This window comes from Anas acuta, chromosome 7, assembly GCF_963932015.1.
Source record: "Anas acuta chromosome 7, bAnaAcu1.1, whole genome shotgun sequence".
In the NCBI taxonomy this organism is placed as follows: domain Eukaryota; kingdom Metazoa; phylum Chordata; class Aves; order Anseriformes; family Anatidae; genus Anas; species Anas acuta.
Genome location: NC_088985.1, coordinates 17,207,919 through 17,233,308, shown reverse-complemented (window position 1 = coordinate 17,233,308; position 25,390 = coordinate 17,207,919). Strand labels below are relative to the sequence as shown.

Sequence of the window (25,390 nt, the reverse complement as noted above, 5' to 3'; positions counted from 1 at the left end):
AATGCCAGGCATTCAAGTAATGCATCTGAAGGCACAGAAGTAAAGTGATCGTATGCATGAACCAAGAAGTAGTGAGAAAACCACAAAGTCTGGAAAGCTATTTAGAGAGTCTTAGGAAGTAGCTGTGCAATGTGTATGGGAGACCCAGAAGGATCAGAGAGCAAGGAAACTCATTTCCTGATTCATGGCAGAAATGGGGTTGATTGCCTGCATTTTGTGTAGCTCTGTGCATGCCAACGACACCCCTACCATCGCTCCTTTGTCTGTGAATAGGAAGTAGGGACCTACGGGCAATAAACTGCCTTTATACCCTGCTTGGAATCAGGGCACGTATGGCCATCTCCTAGCCTAAAGTTTGATGTGCTGATAATTGCTCAAAATCAGCAGCCCTTTGCCTCTCCTTTCTCAAAGGCATGAGATAGAGTTGCCTCAGATTTAAGAAGTTTCTGCCTCCATTTTGGTAATCAACTAAGAATTAATGTGATTTATATTATGAGGTAGGAAGCTGAGAAGTGCAGCTACCATTATACGGCACCTTCCTGCAGTCACTGGAACGATGCTAAACTCTGCCTCCTCTCTGCTTGCCTCCAGCAGCTGTTTTCAGACCATTTTTTAGCTGCTATATTATTTCTCCAGTCATCTCCAGCACCTTCATGAGCACAAATTACACCTTAGGTGAACAATCTGTGCTAGATGGATATCACAGGGAAACCTGTTGGGTTTTGAGGCGTGGTGTAGCTCTAGAAGATGTTGTAGCAGGGAAATATGTGTTTATTCTTCCCTACCACACAGCACGACCTGCTGCTTCTCTGCTTCCTCCCATCCCAGTGGAGAGATGGTCCAGATGCATGCAGAAGAGCTGTGCAGGATGGAAGGAGAGGGCCTCAAGACTAGTGGGAGATCGATGGAAACCCTCTTACAAAACTCTAGAGAGAGTAGGGAAAAGCAATAGGAAGGAGATGAAGGGAAGGTGTGCAGTGTCTGTGAATCTCAGACAGGATACAGGCAGGCATGCCCAGCAGAAAGGACTGGGCACTGATGGCAATTCGGGATGAGATGCCTCCAGGAGACCAGATTCCTCTGAGGATCCCCATCCCAAAGGGTAAGAAACAAGTGGGGTTAAGGGAAGGCAGGTATCCATACACAGGGTGAGGTGTGGGACCTAACGGTGCTGTTGGTGTGTACTGCACGGAGCTGGAGCCTTGATCCCAGAGGGAATGTAAGAGAGGGTTTATTCTGTTAGTATGGCACCAGGATTTACAGGGTGATTTGGATAAAGCAGTCTTGTGTCTGACACTTAAGCACCAAGGCACATCTTTAACTGAGATTCCCACCTCCTACTCTAGCTTCAAATAAAATCGTATGGCTCCATTTTCAGTTGCCAGGCTGAGAACTAAATGCTGCTCATTCTCCTCTCTCTGCACAGTTTCCCTGAGAGATAGAAATACGTAGTTCACTAGTCTAGAAATGTCTTGGGCGGGCGTAGCAGAGATGGCACTTGTGCCCTGCCACGATGCCAGGTTCAGCAGTTCAGTGGCTTTTTGCATGGGTAGTGTTGTCCCAGTCTGATAGCCCTGCCTTCGGTAATAGGATGAAAACAGGAGAGCTAAGAAGTAATGTAGGGCTCTTACTCTTATCTTGTAACCCACTCATGCTCAAGGCTCAGGCTTGTAAATCATTACAAGACTTGGTTGATGAGTTACTTTTTTTTTTTTTTTTTTCCCCCTGGATTGTAGTGAGATATGGGGGCTAAATTCAGTCCTTGCTTGAGAGTGGAGCTTCCACTTAGGTCAGTGGTAATAGTACCTGTCCTGCCTTCAGGACATTTCAGCACTTCAGAGAGGAGTTTTTAATCACACAAGGGACTGTCTGTATTTCACTGCGACTACCTCCCTCTTTCCAAATATATGCTTTGCTTAAGTGGCTTTAAGAACAGCTTGCACAATGCTTTGCTTTGTCTGACCTGTACCTTCAAAAGTTGTTTATTTTTCTGCTGAATTCCCATGCACCTAATTTTAAACAGGCAACTTCGGAATGTTGATGTCTGGAAAATCATTTCAAGCACAGTAGATGAGACCTGTCTCATTCCATAGTGCTAGATGGCCGTAAGTAGCAGCCAAGACAAAAGTCATCGGCAGGGCTGCCTCCTGAGCACATTTTGATCATGTGAAAATCTGGCAAGCAGAGTCAGTCTGGCAAAGAGTCTTCACCATTTTAGTTTTCCAAAGATATGGAGTTAAATATTCACCTTGCTCCCCTTTCTCCCTGGAGCCCAGGACTGTTATGTGCTGAAAATATTCGTAAGCAGCAGATTTCAACACAATTTGATCTGTCCTGAAAAGAACATGCAAAGCTCTTGGGTTGGCTTTTGTGGGGGAGGTTGCTTTTCATTTTGAAATACATATATATATATATTGATCTTTTAAAATATTTTGTATATGCCTAATCTCTTCCACTTCTACACAGACAGCAGGAAGACTTGTCAGTAGCTTGTAGCAACACAATAGGACAAATAGTTAACACCCAGCTCTCTCCTGCCATTAAATGGGCTTAGGTGATGATGATGCATAGGTCTGGGACAGAAAGATGTAGGATTTGATCACAGAGCTGTGTGTTGGAATAGCTGGGTACCTATGGTGTGTTACTCGCCGGCAGTCTGCCTGCATGCCCCACATGCTGCCACCCAGGAATCCCCCCCAAGCCGCAGCAAGCCTCCCACTGCCAAAACTGCCCGGCATGAGACTGGTCTTCTCCTCTGGTATGTGGCATTAAGAAACACCATATGTGAATGCCAAAAGAGGTTGATTAGGAGGGAAGGATTCCCTAAGATTTTAAACCCTCCAGGTTTAACACCACATCAGGTGAATGCCAAAACTCCGGATAATTTAGAGAACAGTGGCAACATCTAGTGGCCATTGCAGCTATAGGTATGTAGTGCCTGGGAATATCCTTATTCTTCACACATGTCACATACCTGCCTGGCTTTGCACTTTGCTGGACACTTCTCCTTCCATCCAACATAAGTCTTTGGGGGTAGGTACCCCCCCATGGCACCTTACTATTTTCTATTTTTAAAATACTCTCTGAGGAGCTCACTGGAGTCCATGTTCATCCCTAGCCTGCCAACAAAGGTTCAGTAATCCTTTGGCTTTGCTTTGGGCCAGTAGTCTCAGGGCTGGCTCCCCCTCCACATTTGAAAGTCTGATTGTCAGATCCTTCTGACACGGTCTGTTGTGAGAAGAAATGACTCTCACTTGAGAAGGTTGTAGAGGTTAACATGGAATTTAATCATAGCCCTGGACACAACAACTGTCCTGCAATGTGTCAAACCATCTGGAGTAGCTCGTAATCCTACTATGTCAGCTTTATTAAGCAAAACAAGATGCAGCCCTAATCTGCAGCTTGTGCATCTGTAGTTTTATCTCTTTGGGAACTGCACTTCTGGTTGGGCTTGAAGCTCAGGTTTGGTATCAGCAGACATTGCTACCCCTTTGCATTTTTTACTTTCCACAAATCAGTCAGAAATAGGCTGGATAGTCCCCAAACCCACCTCCAGACACTGTGTAAGGGACGCCTCCTAGCAGTTAATCTGTGAAACATCCCCAAAACGGTGCCTGGGCAAGTGTCCAGACTGCATTCTAATCCTACAGCTGACCCCAGCAGCTCCTGCAATGCTCAGGAATTGCTATCTGTGAGTGACATACATCTGGAAAAGTAACGCCTGCCAAAACTCGTCTGAAACTGAGCACAATGAACCTCTCAGGACCCAGGGCTAGAGCCTGAGGATGTAGTGGGATGTATTTGTTTTTCTGTTGGATTGGGTTTCCTGATTTCTCAGTATGTTAAGAATACAGTGAGTAGTAGTACGATGTGGGTTTGTATGTGGACTTAGTGGAGCTGACAACCTGTTGTTAATACCAGATTTATAAGCAGGGGATAGCAGAGGAATCCCTTAACAGGGATTCAGGAGCTAACAAATGAGGATTTAGGCTAAGTCTGGAAAAGGTGACTAAATCAATTTTAGGTTATGCTAGGTGTTTTGTCCCATCCCTTCACTGTTAAAATTTGGACCCATCTTTTGCTAGGACAGGGACTGTTATGGCAGGGACAGCCTAGGACAAGAGCAGGTTGCTGGGCCAGATTTCATACTGACACATCCTATCTGCACAATAACTGGGACAAGAAGAGGTGGTTGGGATAGGTTTCTAGCTGGCACCTCTGTAAATTCCTGTCTGGATTTTGTTCTGTTTTAGCCATAGCCACTGGGCTGGAGCAGAGCAGGGCTATGAATGGTTATGCTGAGGGTGAACAGGAACGGGCAGAGCTGATTGTAGCACCAGGCTGTGACACCGCCCCTAAGGAAATTTCTTCTTTGCCCTATCAGTGAGTGATTTATAACCCTTTACACCAAAATTTATATCTCACTTAATTTTTGATTGTTTTGCTTAGGTGTTTTTATTACCAGGACATCCCATCTTCTTTTGGACTCCTTATATTGTCTTGGTCTTAGCAGTAGTAATAGATTGTGGTGGTGGCGAACTGCATGTGATGTACCCAGCAGTCCTTTCTTAGTGCTAAGCAAAGAAGGTGACAAAATGCCACGTGTAAAGTGCATATCACAAGTTTATTCTTCTGCACAAACAAATAGAAAGTGACTGTAAATTGCAAAAACGACAAAACAGAAAAGGAAAAAAGTATTTCCATAAACAGAGACGCCACCTCTGTTCTCCTTCTGGGGTCACATCTTCCACCAGAGCACTGCTGTGAGGCTCCCATCTTCAGAGCACCGACAAGTCTCCTCTAAGAAGAGGGTCTGGTAGAGTGTGCTGGATGGTAGCAGAAAGGGAGTGAATTCTGTCAGAGGAACAATCTTGGGTTATTCTGTGCTGCATCTGGTGAACAGTGACTCCTCGTCACACCAGTCTCTTCCGAAATTCTTCCTCTCAGCTGCTACAGGAACTTGAGGTTATCTCTGGCAAGTGTTGCCATACATTCAGAGGGAAGAGAAGCCAAGATAAACCCCCAGGATTGCCATAGCTGCAATGTAGAACCAGCAGCATGCTAGAGAGGAGGCCGTTTTAAATCAGAGCCCATGTAGACGTCTTCAAATGCTTACCTAAGGGATACTGGGGGTTGGCCTACACCACTGCAGCTCATAACTTAGCAGGTGGGAGCTAAAACTTGTCCAGCAACTGTTTACATGTGTGCTTGTTCAACAGCTGAGGAATTAGGAATTTGGAGAGGCTCAAGACAATCTTAGATGGTTCAAAAGTATTCCTTGTAACCTCAACCGTGACCTTTCTAACAGGCAGCCACATTATTTTCATGAGCAGACACTAGCAGAGCTGCACAAAGCCAGCAATTGTGCAAGTTTCTTCCCTATAGCTTAGCAGATGCATCTCAGTATTAGTTCTCATCTCATGCTACTTGCAGCCACAGGCCTTATTTGGGATACTCCACAAGCACTGTAGGCCTCATCTGCAGCACCCTCTGCTACTGCAGAGCCCCTTCTGTCCTCAGCACAGGACCCAGAAAAGACTGGGAGAGGCTGATGCCATCAAACTAGCGTTCCTTCCAAACCTAGTTTTGAACCAAGGATGGTAGAGGTGAAATGCAGGATCCCTCGCCTCCCGATTCTTTTCCTTGCTCTGATGTTTAGCATTAATTCTCCTATCAGACCTAACATTTTTTCATCTCCTGCCCACTACATTATCAGAAATTATGGGCCGAATCCAGTTACTGCACTCAGGTCCTGCCATGTAACATTCCACAGTGTTTGGCCATCATTGTTTGACTTGCATCAGTGTCTCCTAGAGATCTGGTGCAGCACCACCCAAATACAGGCCAGATGCAATCTCCTGAACATACTAAAAACAGACTTCTCTCTATTTTATTTTTTATTTTATTTTATTTTTTTTCTTCCCAGTGGCAGAATAAATTCCTGAGACACTCAGGTCCTGAATACACTTGATTTTTAGGTCCGTGAGGGTCAGGAACACTGGAGTAAGATTCAGACTTTCTGAGGTTATTTCTTCACTGCAGAATTATCCTGAACACCCTTTCTCTGGTCCACGTAACCCCTCTCTACACCTGAGTTCAGTGATGCTTTCAGCCTGGGCAAGCTGGTCTGTCAGTGCCAGCCAGCCAGCACTCCACAAGGAGATTACAGACTAAACTTTTGCAGCACTGCCAGTCCTTTAGTTCCTCCCCACAGGTTAATTAGAAAAATGGAAGACTCCTTCTTCTTTCTGTGGGAAGAATTACAGACAGACATCTTGCTAGAGCACATGGCAATATGTGCAGCAACAATGGCAATTCAGTGCAGCACAGGATGAGTGAGAAAGCAATCATCCAAGTCAGGTTTTGTAGCGTGGCTGCTCCCCCCCACAGTGAAGTGGATTCTGGTGATCTGAGTTAACTCTGCAGTGATGACGTCTCCTAAGACCTCCCCTCTAGGGCTTTCCAGGAACATGGACTGTCACCTCATCATTTGAGGTCGACTGCTCCTCTGTCATACAACCAGGTGCAGCACCTCCCCTTTTCTTATTAACTCAGGGCATGCCCTAAGTTTTTTTCTCCAGCCTCTCCCATGGCTGATAGCCTTCCGAGAGAGGTGTCACTGCTGTCCTCCTCCCTGCCCAGCACACTCATCCTACATTCCAGGGCTCCCAGCAATGTGCACTGCAAACACAGGCCTGCAGAGCGAGGCCAGCCAGACACAGAGGATTCAAAGGGACCTGGCAGGATTGTGTATCGCTTTTCCTTTTCTCTCATTCCCTCCCTCTCAGGCTTGTCCAGGACTAGAGTTGCTAGCTGGGTTCTCCAGCCCACTCTGTGAGGTTCCACAGAAAGGGGAGCAAGGGCAGAAAAACAAATGTCAGGGGGTTGTGCAGACTGGAGTGTAGGTGATGGGCACACACACATGCACAGGCCCTACTGATATCCTGAATTCTTTCCTGGGAGAGGGAATGCTTTCTTCTTGTATACCTTTGGTGTAGGGATTAGGTCTGAGGCTAGCCTGGGGCAATCAAAGAATAACCAGTCCTACTTCCCCCGCACTGCCAGCAAACTGAGCTCTGTATGTGTGTGTCAGAGAATGCTGATCCTCTGGGAATCTCAGAGCACTTCCGTTTTTATCAATCAGTCTTGAGGATACTTAAATCATTTAGCATGCAATTCCATTTGTAACTCTGTTCCCCTGTACTCCACTCTCCTGATGAGACTCTCTGTAAAAGGGGCTCCATTTTCCAGCTCAACAGAGAGTTTTCAGGAAGTTTTATGTCAAGACCCATTTCCAATCTAGCCACTCTTCTGTCCACTAAACAAAAAGCTGAAATGCAAATGCTTATTCAATCCTGCCTCCTTTTAAAGCCAACTTTACCTTCTCCCACACAATCCTTCTTTATACTTACAGCATCTGCATCCTGTTCCAGTGAGACTAATGCTGCAGGGACTGCTTGGAGCTAACCAGCCACTGCCTGAGCTTAGCTTTGCCCTTTGTGTATCTCCAAAAATTGATAGCTCCTGCTGTGGGGAATTTGTGGTAGCCCCACCAAGTCCATTCAACACCTCTCTGGCAACCTGCTCCCAGACCTGATGGCTGAGTTTCGCACCAGCTGGGATGACTGCTTCGTTCAGTCCCCGCCTGGCGACCAGAGGAACAGGCACACATCACCATCCTCCTGTGCAGGACACACTGCCTACCTGTGCATGTGCAAACCTCCCCACTCTGCTCTCTTGCCTCCTTTCCCATGGAGGGAAATCTGGCAGAAGTGTCCAAGGCAGAGCCCCACTTCTCCTTCCTCTCCCTGCTAACTGCTGCTGTGTGTGTAGGGGTGTGCCTATGTACAGACTCACAGGCTCTCAGAAAAGCAGTCTGATGGGGAAGGTAGGACTTCTGTTTTGTAATCCTGTCTCCAACCCGTCCTTCCTGGAAGGCTCTTGTCCGCCAAGGCCCCTCCATTCAGGGTTGGCTCCAAAGACCTTGGGAGGAAACCACTGCATGTCCTCGTTGAGACCACACCTGCCATTCACCCTCTCCAGACACGGGTTTTGCTGGTGCGGTCGAGTTCCCAGTCCCTGTGTACCACACGTGCCCTCTCTCCACATTCTTCCTCCATCTGTAGCCACAGCCGTAAGCCTTGCCATGAAGCTGCCCATCTTAGACCAAGGGGAGGTTGGGGGAGAGGGTGGTGCAGAAGGGGAGCAATTTTTTTTTTTCTCTTTTCTTCATTTTACATCACTCACCCCAATGTACTGAGCTGACATGAAAGACAAAACGAGCACTATCTCTGTGGGGCTGTGGATGGGATGGTAGCAGCGCCTGCCTCAGTGGTGGCCAAAGCTCGGCCGCCACACGTTGGCCTGCATCCCCGTTCTGGCTGCTGAGAATTTGGGCCTGGCCACCTGAAACCGAGAGGCTGAGGCAGGGTTTGGGGAAGGCCCCAGGCTCGCCTGAACAAGCTCAGGGGAGCTCTGGTATGGCTTAGGGGACTGGCTGAGCTCCACCTGGAAGGGCGCTGGGGTAGCAGGGGCAGAAGAGGCCATTTCTGTTCTCCACACAGGCTCATCCAGAGTGGTGGCCGAGCGGGGCACGAGCACGGTGGGTGCCATGCTGCCTGAGGCCGGTGCGGGAGCCGGGGTGGAGAAGCGACGAATCTCCTGGGCCTTGGCTGTTTTCACCGGGACCTGCTTAGCCGCAGGGAAGGACGAGCCGGGCTGCGGGGCTGCCTGAGCAGGAGGCTCCTGCGTGCTGGGGCTTGGGGGATCTCCAAAACAGAACATGGCTGACTTTAGCTGGTAGGGCTGATGGCGCATGAAATCGATGACCTTGAGCCCTGATTTCTGGCCAGGTGCCTTTTTCACTTTGCTCTCTGCTTTGCTAGCCTGAGACTTGCTGGCAGCCAGAGGATAGAAAGGGGAATGCATCGGGTTGTAAGCTATCGGAGGGGGGGCCCGGATGTTGGGTGAATATTTCCAGGATGAAGGTAGAGAAGGGGAAGGAGAAGGGGTCCTGGGCTTGGACTCCAGCTTCGGCGTTGTCTCCACCACAAATTTGTCCATGCGGCTCTGGCGTTTGGCAAAGAGCTCTGCCCCTTTGCCCTTAAGCTGAGGCATGTCGTGGGCCCCATTTACCAGTCCAGCATCTTGCTGCTGAGGCTTCGGAGCCACTGGAGGTGGGGTTTTGAACTTGCGGCCAGAGGACTGCATGAAATTGCAGGCCTCGGCGCCCAGGCTGAGGAAGTCCTCTTCGGGCCCAGACTCAAAGCCTGCCCCAGGGTGGTCACCTTTTGGCTTCTCATCCAGGTTCTGCACCAGAGACAGGAGCTCGGGGTTGGGTGAGTTCTTCTTCTTCTCCTCAATCTTACTGAACATGGGTTTCTTGTTGCCCCGCCGACGGGCCTCCTGCAGGATGCCTGTGCGGGGAGCCGGCACGGAGATCCTCTGCTCCCTGGAGGTGAGGGGCTCGGAAGGAGGCCGTGGCGTCGCCGGTGAGGTGGCAGGAGAAGGCTGCGCTGGCAGCGGGGAGCTGCTCACCACGTGCTGCGGTGGCGCTGGGCTGATATACAAAGACGAGGAGGCTGTTCCAGGGGCTCGTGGCTGGGCCGCTGCAGAGGCCACCTCCCCTCCTGGCTTTGAGGGAGTTGATAGAAATATGGAGGCAGTGGATGTCCGGGCAGTGTTGGTGGAAGGCTTAGCCTCTGGAGCGCTTCCTCCTGCTCTCGGCTGTGATTCTACCGGTGGTGTTGGCCTTCCTGGTGCGGGAATATACAGAGATGTGGAGGAGCTCACTGCACCGCGGTGTGCCGGAACTGGGGCGCTGGCAGGTGATCCTGGAGCCTGAGGCGAGAAAGGGGGAACTGCCGTGCTTTGCCCACCCAGGCTTTCAGCGGGCTTTTTGGGTGCAGATGGCCTGAAGATGACGGAGGATGTCGCTGGGCGTTGGCCAGAAAAGCCAGGGGTGAAGGGCCGTGCGGATCTGTTGAACATACTGGCTGTGCTTGCAGAGAAGGGGTCGGGGGTGCCGGGGGCTGGCTGGAAGACAGTGGGGCTGGAGGGAGCCAGGAGCGGAGCGGGCAGAGTGGCTGGCTGCTTGCTGAGCACTGGCACACCTTCCAGGTGGATGCTGAGGGGCACGCTGCTTGTCTTCTGGGGCACAGGCATCTCTCCATTCAGCATGCCCGGCTGCGGCTGCACAGCTGGGGCAAGCTGGGGGCCCTTCTCTGCAGGGACTTTCTCTACTGTGTACTTCCCAGCACGTTCCCTCTGCTGCTCAAATAAGCGGGCTCCTTTACCCGAGGCCTCACTCAAACCTTTTTGCTTCTCGTCTTTCTGCTCAGAGTCTGACTTGGACTTTTCAATGTCCAGGTAAGTGTTGTCCCAGTCTGAGTTATTCGTTAAGCTTCGGGCATCAGAGAAACCTTCCTCATCAAATTCAGACTCACTGGTTGGAAAAACTCCGTCTTCCTCCTCGTAGGAGCGGTCTTCGTCGACACTGCCAAAGCTTACCAGTGTGTACTTCTTGGCCCTCTGCCTGCGCTTCTTGAACATCAACACCCCCTTGGAGTGGGGGTTTGGTGCGTCTGTCAGCAGGGAGGCAATGGTTCTGCACTTGGTTTTGGCTTCTTTCACGTTCTTCTCTTGGATGCTCTCGTGGCGGTGGAGCTCTGCAAGAGACAAAGAGAGGCAAGCTCAGAGCTCAGCAAGAGGCTGGACAGGCAGAGATGGAGAGCGATACGGCTGTAGGTATTTGAGTGCTCATACAAGAAGGCACACTGTCACCCCCTGCCCTTCCTTTTCTTTCCAACATTTGCTCATAGTATCTTTAAGACCTACTGATACAAACCCATGTTCAGTTTTCTCTTTCCCTGAAAACACAGTCAAAAAAGTTCATACAGGTCAACTCTCCTTACTCCAAAGATACTGGAGTCACAAAGAGCTCAAGAGGGACAATCGGGGCCTGAGCCCTGCAGTGACTATCTTGCAGCAACACTGTGTGTAGGGCTGTTTGCTGCTCCCTGCAGCGGCCCCATAGCAGCAGGAGGCAGGTTTTCACCCTTGCTGTAGTCCCTTGCCTGTGCCCCATGCCCAGCAAGGAAACAGAGCATTTGCTCCCAAGCAAGAATCCCAGACCTCCACGACTGATCAGCCAGGCCAGAAGGAATCCACTTACACAGGCTTGCCTGGAAAAGCCAACACCTGTTGGGACGCTGGCATGAAAGGGCGGGATAATCATTTTCCACCTGCTCTGCCAGTCCAATGGACACTAAAGCCCCAGGGAGGAACGCTGAGTTCTTTGCCCGGCATGCAGGGAAGTTGGGGTGAGCAAGATTCAACAGAAAACCAAACTCAGCTGCCCTAGGGAAAGCGGGAACTTGCCTAGAATTGGTGTTCAAGTGAGAGAAATTTGCACTACACTTGCCCTGAAAAAAATTATGCCCTGTTGAAGGTGGGGGGAAGAGAGGACAGGACAGGATAGGACAGGACGGGACAGGATAGGACAGGATAGGAGAGCTGCAGGCAGTGCTAGTGGATGGGGTTAGGTCAAGAAAGGATGGAAGCTGCTCAGTCCTCTTTGAATCTCATTTTGTTTCATCACAGAGCATCCATTCAATTGGGACCAGCTAATGTGGCAGTTATTTGCACTGGGGACAGCAGGGGAGAGGGATCTTAGCTAGGAAGGACACCAGCTTTCCTGGGGGCTGCAGATGTCCCCTAAAATCCGGCTGGGCTGCACAGTTGTGGCAGATGTCATTGTTCCATACTGCACCAGCTTAACCACAGCAGAAATAGCCTCCCTCTCCTACCCCATGCTAAAAATAAGGAGTTGGTCTGCACAGCAGTCATTCTTCCACAAAGCTTAAGATAAAGACAAAGACTCGTCTCAAGGTCTGCAGCAATTCCAGAGCACATGCTGCTGCCTTGTGATGTCAGCAAGGGGACTTCTCTGGTTTGAAATCCCCTTACTTGGGTGCTCAGTCTGCTCTTCCCCTTTGCACCCAGAAAACAAGAAAAAGCAAAATCAGTGCTGACCTGAAAAAATGGCCCACCATTTGTATTTACACTTGGAGAGTGAAGGCTGTCTTCAAAAGTTTCCTTACATACCAAATTTAAGCTGAACCAAGACGAATGTAGCGTTCAGGATTTTGTGGAGATGTAGTGCTCTTCAGCACAGTTGAGGACTTGCCCTCAAAGATCTGCTGCCCATGATGGAAACGAGTTCCAGTCCCTGAAGGTCTGTCCACTCCACCTAGAAGTCTGCATGCCTGTGTCTGGGGGTTTTCACAGTGGAGGAAGTAAGAGAGATTTCTTTCTTTCTACAAGGATGCAGTCACTACACCTCACCAGGCTCCTATTTTGCTTCTAAATTTACAAGGAGGAAGAGCATCACAACAGAATCTACATCAAGTCCAGACTATGTCAACTCTGCATGAGTGACTCAGAGGAAGATTTCTGGCATCAGGAGCTAACATCCAGGGAGCTACACCGTCCAAAGGGAGTGTCTGGGCAGCCCTTCTGGCAGCAGAGCGCCATGAAAGGGCCCAACTCTAGCAACTGTAGTTAGAGAAAATAGAACAGCAGATGGTCTTGGTTATGCCTCAACCAATTCTTGGGCCAGGCCCAGCACTAATGTCCACGTGCAGCTTCCTTAGCAAGTTGTTCTGAACTACTCTGTGCTCTGAAGCAGCTGGAAACTGAGGCCCTCTGGGACCTGCAGCTTGCCTCTCTGTTCTGTTCTTCCTACATCCCTTCTTATAAAGGCTAAAGCACATAACAAATTACACCCATTCTCCCAACGGAAAAAATGATCATGGTATTCAAGGTACAATCTCCCACAATGGTTTAAGAAAAACAGGAAAAGAGAAATCGTCCCAAAATGACTTGCTGAAGAAAAAGGATGAAGAAAAAGGAGAGTGAAAGCAGAATAGAGAAATGAACTGGGAAAAGGGAGGAGTGGAAACAGAAAAGGGGAAGAGAGGAGAGGAAAGGAGAAGAGAAGAGAAGAGAAGAGAAGAGAAGAGAAGAGAAGAGAAGAGAAGAGAAGAGAAGAGAAGAGAAGAGAAGAGAAGAGAAGAGAAGAGAAGAGAAGAGAAGAGAAGAGAAGAGAAGAGAAGAGAAGAGAAGAGAAGAGAAGAGAAGAGAAGAGAAGAGAAGAGAAGAGAAGAGAAGAGAAGAGAAGAGAAGAGAAGAGAAGAGAAGAGAAGAGAAGAGAAGAGAAAGAAAAAAAGAAAAAGAAAAAGAAAAAGAAGTAAAAGAAGAAAAAAAAAGAAAAAGAAAAAGAAAAAAAAGTAAAAAGAAAAAAAAAAAAGAAAAAGAAAAAGAAAAAAAAAAAGTAAAAAGAAAAAAGAAAGAAAAAGAAAAAGAAAAAGAAAATAAAAAAAAAGGACAGAAAAAGGAAAGAGGAGACATCTGTACCTGCATAAGGCTGATCCAAGCTTGAGAAGGCAGAGTCCAGACCTGGAGAGCTGGGCATGTCACAAAGCCCGTTTAATTCACAACTCCCCATAAACAGAGAGAGGCAATGAGAGAGAAGCAAAGCAGTTCCCTGCTGGAGCAGAACCAAAACTCTGAGGTGTCCAAGCCCTTTGCTATCAGCTTCACAAGCCTTTTAAAGCCTCTCTTTTGTCTCATAGGCATTGCTGCCTAAAGCCATGAGGTCACTTGGTCTATTTTTGCCTTCTTAGCTTCATCACTGAGCAGTGTGATGGACATTGTCACCTGGCACTTAAACAGCCTCCTTCTTTCCCCCACTCCCTGGGAGGAGAAACTCTTCTCTTTTTTTTTCTTAAAATAAATTAAAATAAATCTCTACTCTTACTGCTTCAGTGGTGCAAGCTTCAGGTTAGAGGCTTTGTTTCTAAGCAGCACCTCAATGTCCTGCAAACAGACAAGGCTAACACAGTGCTCATGTCCAGGGTGGTAAACAGGGAAACCCAGCCAAGTGGAAAGCAACTTTCCTTCTCTGAAACCCTCAGAGAGCACCCAGCTCCAGGCAAATACAAAGAACAAAAGAGGTTGGAGGAGAGGTTTTCTTTTCCTATGTATATCAATTGTGTTTCATGTCTGAGGAGTACCAGTCCATGGCACTGATTCCTGTTGTGTGGCAGGACTGAGGAATATTTAACAGAGGAGCATTAGGATCCTCAGTGCCTGTAGTGGTTTAGTTGAATTAAAGTGGCAAAGGCTGTTGCCTACAATAATGAAGAGCGTGGCTGTGCCCAGGGAGGGCGACAGAGGGTTTGGAGGCAAGGAGTGCGTTTTGGCAGTACCACGCAGCGCTCCAGCACTGGAGACTGAGCGGTGATGAGAGATGAGTTGATGACAATAAGGACTGGGGTGGACAACGAGGAAGGGAACAAAGGGTGCTGGGAGCCTACACATCTCCACAGCTGTGGCCCTGTGAGCTGCTCAGCATCTCCCATGCTTTGGCTAGGCCTTGTCCTACTGCCTCTTCCTGTACATGAGCAATAGGGCTTGGGAGCGAATCCCGGAGCTGCAGCTGTGGGACACTGTCCTGTGATCCTCCCATACAGCAGGCGTACAGCACTAGCAGTACCTTAGCCCAGGACTTGAGCATACCATCTCAGGTGTTAGTGAGTCTACAAAAAGGAAGGTCTGACCGTGCCTCCTAAAATCCATTAACCACTGCTGAATGCCAAGAAAGCCAATTTCCGCAGGCAGTGTTGCTGTAAGAGAGGCCTGACAGGCCTCGTACAGAGGTTTTTACAGCAAGAGCAATGAAAGCGGCTCAGTTGCTTCTTCCCTGGTTAAAACTTACACATACAGGGATACAGTCTCTTTGAAAGAGCCTTGTCAGATCTGATACATGCAGTATGCAATTGGAAATGAAAATATAGCTCTGCAGTGCTGAAAAAATCTCTAATAAGAACATTCAAATGGAATGGATAAGAGAGTAAAGAGAAGGGTTATAAAACTCTTACATTCTGCTGGTGTGGTGGACAATTTCTATAGAAAACTTTTTGCTAATTTGTAGAGCACTCAAATTTTGTTCCTATTAAATTCTGCTGAAGTAATACACACACACACACACAAAAATCATCAGGCAAAGCCTTCAAAGACTTTTCTATGTACTGATTTAACTAAATTTAATTGAAGTTGAATAAACTAAGCTACTAATTACAGTAAAGAGAAGTGCAAAAACTTTTGAAGATAAGGACTCGCTACAAGAAAGCATTGTAATGTATACTCAAGAAAACTTCTGAACAAGGAGGCTTACACAATGTCAGATACTGTTCATGTTCACTAGGAAATAAAGCTGGTAAATTTTATTACTAAAGACCAAATTCTAGAAAAGCCAATACCACAGAAAATAAGCATGTTACTAATTTCAGATTAAAAAAGCTATTCCTGTGTGATGAAATACTATTTTTTTCATATGGGATCAACTTCAATTTTGTTTTTCCAGCTATTTATGTTGGGCAAGGTCATTTTTCCATGGCTAATGTTGCAAATATCTCAGTAAGTCATTAGAGGATATAGACATCTCATGCTCTTCATACCTGGAGTCCTTTCAAAATAAGATTTGAATAGGTTATATTGGCCTTCCAAGTATTTCCCTGTCGAAAGCCAGCCTTTCAAGCTACAGCTAATGTTTGAATTGTAGAATATGGCAGAGGACTATATATTCATTTACTCAAAAGAAGCGTTGTAACTCTTGGGACAGAAAACTTATTTCTCATTCTTGGATGTTTGCACACTTCCGTCACACAAGCTGTGCATGATATAAAAGATGAATACTGGCTTCACCTCCAGTTAGCACAGTACAGACAAATGCTGTGGTCGTACTGAAGTCTGCAACGCTTAAGCATGTAGCTAGAGTTAAAAGTACAGTTAAGTACTTGTGAAACCAGTGCAGTTTCTTAAATGGCTACTGATTTTAAGAGTTACTAGTGAGACACTGCCCCACTACAATCTGCTGGTGCTAGAAAGACAGAAATCAAGCTTCTTAACAGGGGAATCAACAGCCATGAGAAAAAATGCGCTCAGTCCCTTAGTAGATTTTTTACCATTCTTTGCCATTCTTTGACTCTCACACTGCTACTGAAGAACCCTGCTAGGCTAAGAAGGTTCAGAGACATTGCTATGCATGGCAGCGATTTGTCTCTGTGTTAGCCTCATGGTATCCTGCTTGTTCACTCAAAAAAATCTTCAGTTGATTGAGAGTTTGACTTTTTTTCCTGAGCTGGAGGGAAATGTGTCTTCAGAGCAAAAGGCAGCATACATGGCCAGCTTCCCTCTCACACCTGGGCCCTGAATATTCCCTACATAGCCTTCTACAACAAAACTGCTAAAGGAGAGCTTTCTTTTTGCCAGGACAGCAAGTTGAAAGTAGTAGTGAATCTGTCCTTTGCATTTTTAGACTGATTTCCTAAGAAAGGTTTATGTGGTCACACTGCAGGTTTTGTGTTGTTGTTTTCATCTCTGTTTTTTGATTTATGTGATTCACCCTAGACGCCTATGAGCTCATTTGTTAATTTCAGTCTGAAGTCACAAAGATACGAAGCCTCCTATGAGTTACATGAAAATAGGTGGCTAGACAGAGGAGATAGACCCCACCATAGGAAGCAGAAAGCCAGAGTGTGGTCTTCATTAGGCACCAAAAACTGAAGATCACACAGAAAAGATTGTAAGTTCCCATTTGGAATATGAGAAGCATCAGGCAGGTTTGCATTTAGTAGACATGAGAGAATGAGATGTCAAATATGAAACATAAATTAAAAGGACACCAGGATCTGTTCATTCTGCTGCTCGCAGGTTTGCAGTACTGATTCATCTTCCCTTTGTCCTTCAGTATTTCCAGCATCCACTCTCTGGTAATACAGGCAAGCATATGTTCACCATCTGGGTCTGCGCACTTGATTAGTCCTGTAGCACTTGTCATATATTTTGTTTTCTAATTGATTTTAGTCCCTTCCTGTGCCCTGTCAAGCTCCCACCTCATTCTAAAAATCCAGCCTTCACAAGACAACTGTACGTACTTGCCATGCTTTATGTCATCTGCTGATTAACATGCTGCAATCTCACTGAATCCTCAGGCCATCCATTAAAAATGGTATTGCTGCCATTTGCTGTTACTGCTTGCTAGGTACAACACACTCAAGAGAAGCAACAATATTTAAAAAGATTCACTAGGAAGAATTTGCAGTTCAAAAAGCAGATACGAAGACAATGGTGGTGGACCTGGGAACGCTTCTGAGCTCCTCAGTCCAGATAACCTGCCTCCCTCCCCCTGTTCCCCACACACCTGGGTTTCTGTGGGAAGAAAGACCAGAGAAAAGCTGCAAGGTGTCCAAGCCAGGTCCCAGTTCTGAGTAACAGCAGTTTAGGGGCTCTGGGGTGCCCCTCAGCACACGCTGCCTGGTCTGTCTGGGTGCTGCCAGAGGACAAGATCCACTGGCAGAAGAGAGGAGGGTTGGGATTTTTAATCATCTGTCTTTTTGCCAGTCATATAACATTGAGGTGGAGAGGACATTTGATTGACATACGTTAGTGTTTAAAGCTCCATGGATGAAAATATAGAGGTAGTCCCACTGGATTCAGAAGCCTAGTGAAACACCACTACCAACGTAGCCAGTTAGCTACCCTGACATCATGAGCCATTAATAGGTACGTTTTCTGCTCTATACTTAGCCAATTGTGTAGTCACCTTACAGTAGTCCCTTCTCTCCCATATTTCTCTAGTTGGAAAAGTCATGTAGAACCATATCAGGTATCTTGTAGAAGTCAACATACACTGTGTCCACCTTCGTTTTTCAGCTACAAAGTATGTTGCCTTACTGAGCAGGTCACTGATCGGGGTCCTTTTGTTGTTTTGAGTCCATGTTTTTTTTACTGATCATTTTGTTTCTCACAAAGTGTGCTCAAAAGAACTACTTCATTCACCTCACTGAAGCTAAATTTTTTTTTATTTTTTTTTTGTCATCTCCACAGCCCATGCCTGTAAGAAGGGTGCTATTCTTGGTCTCCTTTTCTGAGTCCCTTCCCATTATCTCAGGGTATTAACAAAGACCTGGGGGTTGTTCTAATACAATTTTCACTAAGTCCTTACATTTCACCTGTACAGAGGCTATGATTCAGCCTTGTCCTTTTCAGTATACTCAGTGTGTCAAGTTATGCCAAATCTTCTCCCCCTCATTCCTGCCCCTCTTTCTTGTATACTGAGGGCCAGATCCTTGGTTAACATGAGCAGTAGATACGCTGATGACAGCTTTACAGATTTCACAACAAACAGATCTCCCTTCCTGCGACGGATTTAAGGGAAACTGCTGAATTATATTTGTCAGGTTCACAGCTTTCTCCTTCCTACTATAATTTTCTCTCACTCTTGTTGAGCAATGACCTATTGCTTAATTACCCCTTGTCAAAGTCCTTTTATGCCTCACCCTTTAATGCTTCTCCCTCCCCCATCACTATCATTTTTTCTCATTTCAGTGTTGTCTCTGAGTGGCTTTGCCTACTTGTCCCAACCTTTTCAGCAAGTCCCATATCACTTTCAGACCTGATCGAAACAAAATTAGACAGGGAGAGGAATTCTTGTTGACTGTTTGCATTACAATTTCTTTCAACTGAGCTCTGAAAATCCCAGAACCCAGAAATTTTCAGGCAATCTCTGCTCAAGCAACTAATACATCAGTCTGAAAATATCACCTCTGTGCTTTTGGTAGAAAACGTAACATACTCAAGCCTAAAACTAGGTGGAGGGAGCTCCAGATGCACACTTTATGTCACTGCTGTCTTCTTTAATACAAGCATTCCAAGCTGCAGAGAATTCAAAACTGACTGATCTAAGTGATAGATTCATAAGCAAAGGCAGAAAGGCATGCAGCTAGATTGCATACACCAGCGTATGTGAACTGATTTCCCAAGTGTAGGCAATTTCTAGTTCAATGCATGCTGAAGTGAGGTCGGACTCTCCATCCGTGATTCAACCACAGAGGCTGTTCTTGTTTTCCTAGGGGCTGGCTGCTTACTGAGTAGCAAGGACCAAGGGTTATTCAGCACTGAATACTGCATACTGCAAGCAACAGTCTTCCAGTCAGATCAATAGTTCAGGTGATTAATTTTAATCTCCTGATCTGAGCAGAATGTTTTTCTGTTCTACTTTTATGCAGGTAGAATGGGGATCTTTCTGGTCTTCTACATTGCAGTGAATTGCAAAACCATGAAGCTAGCCTACCAACGATGCAGTTATTAGTCACAGTTGTCAAAGGTGAAAGGCAAGTAGAGAACGTGGTGCAGTAAGTTCAAACTGCCATTCAGATACTTTATCTTCTTCGCAGCTCCTGTGGCCTGTGTGCATTGTAATCGGCTGGTAGTTGGCTTGTTGCTCGCACACTCTGCAGAGCAATGTGTCTGTGCTGTTAGAAGAGGTAATCTGTGTGACCCTCCAATGAATAGCCCACTTATTTATAAGCATCCTATCTCCACAAGTGATGCTGCCATACATCCGCTTTGAACAAGAAGGATTTCCTTTTCTGATATGGAATGTAGTAACTTTGATGAATGTGTACCCACAGCCAGGCCCTTATAAAGCAGAAGAGGAAATTTCCCCACCCATTTTTCCCTCCCTTTCCTTGCCGTACATGGCAAGACTCTTGAGTCCTAGGAACTAAAAATAGTCCAGTGGATAAGTTTAAATTGAGATATTTTGAAGCACTTCTTGCACTGACACAAATTCCTACAGTGTGATAGCAAGTTAGGACTAGACCACTGTCCTGGTATGCCTGTCTTCTGCCAGCAATAGGTATTGCCAGGTGGGAGAAAATCTGAGCCCATTGCAGATGATTGGGGATGGGGGTGAAAATACAGTGCACCTCGAGGAGCACGGGTGGATGAGGAGAGGAGGTCCTAGCTTCAGAAGGATCCCAAGCCTCTGAGAGGGGGGTGAGCATTTGTGCAGAGGGGGACACTGCAGGAGCTGTTGGGAACCAAGGGTCCTCACTAGCAATTGCTTGTAATGTCTGTAGTGTGAATCTCCCTGCCACAACCCCCTGCTCTTTGCTGACCTTCAGGAACTCATTCAGATTCCCACCACTTAGGTGTGTGGCTCCCCACGCTGCCCCACTAGTCAGCATCAGCAATGCTCCGAGTGGGTTTGAGCAGGCACATTAGAGTCATGTGTCCTGTGGGAAGCTGGGATGATGCAGGTGCTTATCGCACACGATGGAAAAAAATGAGTCAACAAAAATGTGCCAATTGTGAGAGGGCAGGAACTTTGGAGAGAGACAGGCCCGCACCTCACTGCACAGGCTGTTGCCTGAAAGAGCTCTGAGCCCTTGCACCCTTTCCAGGGTAGGAGAGCCCCAGCACAGCAGCTGCCTACACACAGGGCATCCTAAGGTGGCACCATCAGCTGCTGTCCCCTCCTCCCTGAGCTTCTTTTGTTCCATCCCATCCACTGCCAAATCCTCTTTCACTGTCTGTACTCGCCACCATGCTGTGTTCTGCTCCCAGGGTCAAACCCTGGGCTCGTGTGAGTGAGTGAGCTCCGTGTGCTCCTGTGGCACTGAGGCCAGAGCAGGTGACAGACATCAGTGTCACCTCCGGCAACGGCCACGTGATTTATATCCTCTTAGCAAAAGCAGGGAAAGCAACTGTAGTTGTCAAAAGTTGGTGGATTTGTTGAAAAAGATGTGTACTGGAGTCAGTCAGACACAAATTAACAGAAAAGGAATCAGTAAGAATCAGGCCATAAAAGACTGATCGTCCTTTATAGTGAAGGCAGGAAAAAGAATGAGGGGAATGTGGGGGGCATTTTGTAGTTTGACTAATGTTCTTAAGGATGGTAGGCAATCAGCCCAGATCAGAAATTTACCTCTAATTCTGTTTGCCTGAGGTGCAGGGACAGGTAGGAATGGGAGAATGTAGCTTAGGAATGACAATGAGAAGTTAAAAAAGAGTGAATACAAAGGACAAGAGAAATACCCCTAGCATTGGAGAGAACATCCCAGCAGGCAGAGAAAGCTGCAGGAGTACATTACAGAAAGAAAAGGGTGAGGAACCAGTTAACACTCCCAACAAACAAACCAACAAGAAGAATTACTCATATTGTGGTGCAGTGGTGGGAGCCATGACAAAGAGGAGGTCAGGGCAAGGCAAGGAGGGTGTGCTGCGCAGGAGCACTGGGATATTTAGAGAGGTGGTGCTCCAAAAGGCAGATATCTGATTTGGTAGCCAGAATGGTTCTCACCTGTCTACTGCATCTACATCAGGTCCTGGGCTCCTATGACCGATTGTCCAAGTCACCTACCTTACTTGACTCAGTTTTTAAAAACTTATTTAGCTTCTGAACCATGAGCTTGGCTTTGCATTCCTGCTTAGCAAAACCAAGGAGCCCCTCTCTCCCAAGCAGGCTGCTGTGCTTTGGGTACTGCTAAGGAGGGGCAGAGAAACAGAGCTTTAAACTCCTCTGGCTCCGCGGGAGCCTGGCACAACCATAGGAGCGGAACCATTGCATGTCCCAGCACCCTTGCAAGGCCAATTTCTGGCACCACGTGCAGTGCTGGGAACCTCCGGTACCAGGCAGCCTCCCTCCAGGAGCCAGCGCAGCTCCTCGGTCCTGCACCCTCCTGGGTTCATTGCAGATGTAGGTGCTCCTCAGCTCTGCTCCCCACATAACGAACACCTCCCATCTTTCTCTCCTTGCTTCCATCCTTCCCAGCGTTACTGGCTGCTGATCACTTTTGTGTGTTTTTTTTTTTTTATTGGGTACTGTGCCCCAGCACAATCAGGACATTGAGTTTTGCCTTCATCATTCCTGCCAAGATTCCTAACCCAAGAAAAGGCCAAGCTGGCCATGTGAACTGCCATCCACGACAGAGCAGCTCTTACATAAGGACACCCATGGCCAAACCTAATCCAGAAGGGGGGGGTGAGGGGTGGAAGGGTAATAGGAGAATAAAATATTAGCGCGGTGTGTAATGCTTCTAGGAACCCTACCTCTAGCTGGCAATAGAGTTGCATCACCTTTTGCCATGGGGTATTATTTTGCCATCAGAAATGCTCTGCATTAAATACGTGGCTTTCCTGGGAGCCTTCTGCGCTGACGCTATCCATGGAAATAGGCCTTGATGTAAAGCAATTGCTTATCCGCTGCTGGGACTATCGGGTGGCAGGGAGCAGCTGAACATGCCTTTCTCACCATTCACCTCATGCTTGTACATTATTCAAAGGGGGAAAAAATAGCTTCATCCTCACAGAGGCTGAAATCACTGCTTTCTTTGCTCTCCCAAGGAAAGGGAGTGCTGAAGACTAGAAAGAAATCCCACAAGGCACCAGGTCGGTTGCACTGCCTAGCGGGGCCTGACGCAAGGCACCCAGCTGAGTCCGTGCCCCCAGTACAGGGCAGAGCAGGAAGCCAGCGCCCTGCCCAAAGGATGCAGCCTGGGTATGAAAGTTACCTCTAAAGAACCAAGAAAAAGAGCAGGGAGTGGCTTACCAACTGCCTTGCAATATTAGCTGGTCTGGGGAAAAGATGCCTTGCACTTGGAGCAGAGAACGAGAAGTGAGAATCTGGGTGGTTTATCTGAATCAGCCTGATAACTTTCCTAAGCTTCCCAATCTGTCCCTCAGTTAAGTCAGATGTTTGAAACCTGCTTTATTTCTAGGCTCAGAGAAGTCCATTAGCCACTCATACCGTGCACTGAGATGCTCCTATGACAAAAGCTATTGAGTACTTTTTATCTAATATTATTGGGTAATCATAATCAAAAGCAATAATATTCGACTTCACAACTGTGAAGTCAAATAACATCTTACCTTGCCTTCGTGTTTGGGTTTGAAATACAACGTGTAGCAGAAACCAGGAAAGCTATCCACAGTTAAGGTCACTTCAGGCCTATCACCCAAGTACTACATGACATTCTTCAGTGCTTTATCCCACCTGGAAAGGTCTCGACTTCCTACAAGGACCTGTTGGAATTAACTGACTGACCAGCTCCCCCCTGCCCTTGTGGGTACCCCTCTAGAAAGGCATCAGCTCTACCAGGGCTCACTGCACAGTTGTGTGGCTGCAGCTCCTAGAAGTGACTCCTGCACCCCTGGCCCTTTCTCTCATCTGTTGCTTGGGACACCTTGGGTGATCTAGACCCCGGTGCCAAAGCTGCAACAGGAGGCCCCTGTCTGCGCAGGACTGACTCGACTCTTGCTTCTTCCCAAGCTGAGGAGCTAACCCACTTGCCATTTGCAGGCGTGAGGCTTTGGAAAGGAGCTCAAGCACGGGAAGAGGACGTGGGGCAGTGGCAGGGTGCAGAGGACTTACTGGCCTGCTTGGCTTTCTCCGCGTACGTGGTGGTCAGGTCTTCATCAACTGGGTGCTCCACGGGCCCCACCATGGGGATGAGGTGGCGCTCTGCTCGGATGGCCTTGGTGGCATGGGGCAGGAGCATCGCCTCCGGGGAAGGCTCCCGGCCCTCGGCTGAGGGCGGCCGCAGCGCTCCATCGCTCTCTGAGAACGGCGTGTCCGTGCGGCTGCCGGGCGGGCAGGCGATCTCCCTCTTGGCCACCCCGCCGGAGCTGGCCACCTCAGCTCCCCCTTGCGTGGCGGCCTCCGGCGTGCTCTCGTAGCCGCTCTGCTCGGACAGGGACACCTCGTCCTGGGGCACGTCCGCCTTGCTGTTGGTGCTGCCGGGCGGGGAGCGCGGGCTCTTCTTGCGGGCCCGGCGGTGCTTCTCCTGGGCCACATTGTCGGCGTCGCTGTCGGTCTCGCCGTAGTAGGCCTCGCTGTCGGGTGGGGAGGTGAGGCTGTCCAGGTGCCGCGGTGCCCTCCGGGGCTGCGGGGGCTGCGTGGTGGCCGGGGCTCCTGCCGGCCCGGAGCTCAGCAGCTGCGCCGGGGGGCTGAGCGGGGACGGCGGGGAGAGCACTCGCTGCCCCGGGGAAGGGGAGCGCTGCAGCCGTGGGCCCGTCTGGTCCCCACCAACTATCCTGCAGGAGAAGGAAAAGCAGTGAGTGAGGTGTGGGGAGCTGGAAGAAAACCCTGCCGTGAGAAGAGGGAGGGCTAAGGGCTGAGCTGGTGTTTCAGGTGTCTTCCACATGGTACAGATCGATACCTACAGGGCAGGCACATGTCTGACATCAGCTACTTGCTCTCATCCTGATTTTCTGCTTCATGACCTCTTTGAAAACCAGGTGTTAAACACTCGGAAATCAGAACGTCCTGAAAGCATAAAAATCTACCCAGCTTGCTTAATCAGCTCCCAGGCATTTCTCCATGGGAGGTAGATTCCTGCCCAGCACGCAGTCCTCAGCACAGCTGGCCGTGCCCACTCAGCCTGCCAGGCAGGGCTGCGAGGTGGTGCCCTGGCCGTCACACAGCTCCCCAGCTGCTCCTGCAGCTGGAACTGCATCTTAGAGCTGTGCCAGCTCTGTACACCAGGGCATCCTCCAAAACACTCCAGCAGTTTAGTTATCTGAAGGAAGAAGGTGCTGTTTGCTTGCCCAGCCTTCTAGATGGGAGCAAATAGCAAATACTTCTATGAAAAGGAGCCAAGCACTCTGTGGAGGCAGGACCATGCTGGTGAGAAAGGTCAGATGTGTGGCCAGCTCACTGCGGGGCTGCTTCACAAGCTAGCTGCCAGTGTCTGGTTTTGACGACTGCGTTGCAGACATGCCAGCCCAGTCCGTGCTGGCATTTGCCTTTGGCTTAGACATAGCAAGCTCCATGCTGTGAGTCAGCTGGGAGGACGGCTGGGGTAGGAGCAGGACAGACTGGGGCAGTCAGTCCGACTGCTGACTGCCAGAGGGAGAACTGGCTCTGCTGGTGGGAAACCAGTCAGCTCTGTCCTCCCTCTCCTCAGGAGCAAGCCCAGAGTTCAAAGGCAGTTTGATTCTGGACCCCAGAGATGGGGTGGGGAAAATCTTCCTGCCCTTGCCAGAGTCACCAGGGCTTGTTGGGTTTATAAGGGAGCCTCGCGTATTTGCCTTTTGAGCACGCATACAGGGAAGCCAGGAAGAGTATTGCCTCTGTAAAGCTGTGGAGTTCGTGACTTGAATCCCAGTTCTTTTTTATCTAGCCTCTGAACTGTGAAAAATTTATATGTGTATCAAGTATAAGCCTTGTTGGAAGCGAAGGGTGGGACAATTTCTCTGTTTATTTTTTTAAATAATATTTGTATTATGAACTCTTACTGGGGAGCAAACACAAACCTCCCTAAGCAAAACGAAGAAGTCCTTCCTCTTCTTTAAACACTTGATCAAATAGCTGAAAATCATTGCTGCTTCTAAGCCAGTTTCTGTGGTTCTGCCCTGTCCGTTCAGGTCACCATCTTTCTGTTTCTCTCTTCACACACATCCCACACCAACAGCCCTGCATACTGCAGCCACCTCTCCTCTCTGAAAATAACTAATTGGTGTTTTCCTTGGGAATGTAGAT

General features: G+C 48.2%; 1 protein-coding gene across 2 annotated transcripts in view; it reads right to left on the bottom strand.

The window, feature by feature from the left end:
- Positions 1-5,879: 5,879 nt before the first annotated feature.
- Positions 5,880-25,390, bottom strand: part of SYNPO2L (synaptopodin 2 like) — a 34,669-nt gene continuing 15,158 nt past the window's right edge. For both annotated transcript variants that reach the window (XM_068689490.1, XM_068689491.1), the window contains exons 3-4: positions 23,282-23,943; positions 5,880-10,667 (exon numbers count right to left, since the gene is read on the bottom strand). In XM_068689490.1, the coding sequence (XP_068545591.1) occupies positions 8,329-10,667; positions 23,282-23,943 (3,001 nt within the window). In that variant the 3' untranslated portion in view covers positions 5,880-8,328. The remainder of the gene's footprint in view (positions 10,668-23,281; positions 23,944-25,390) is intronic.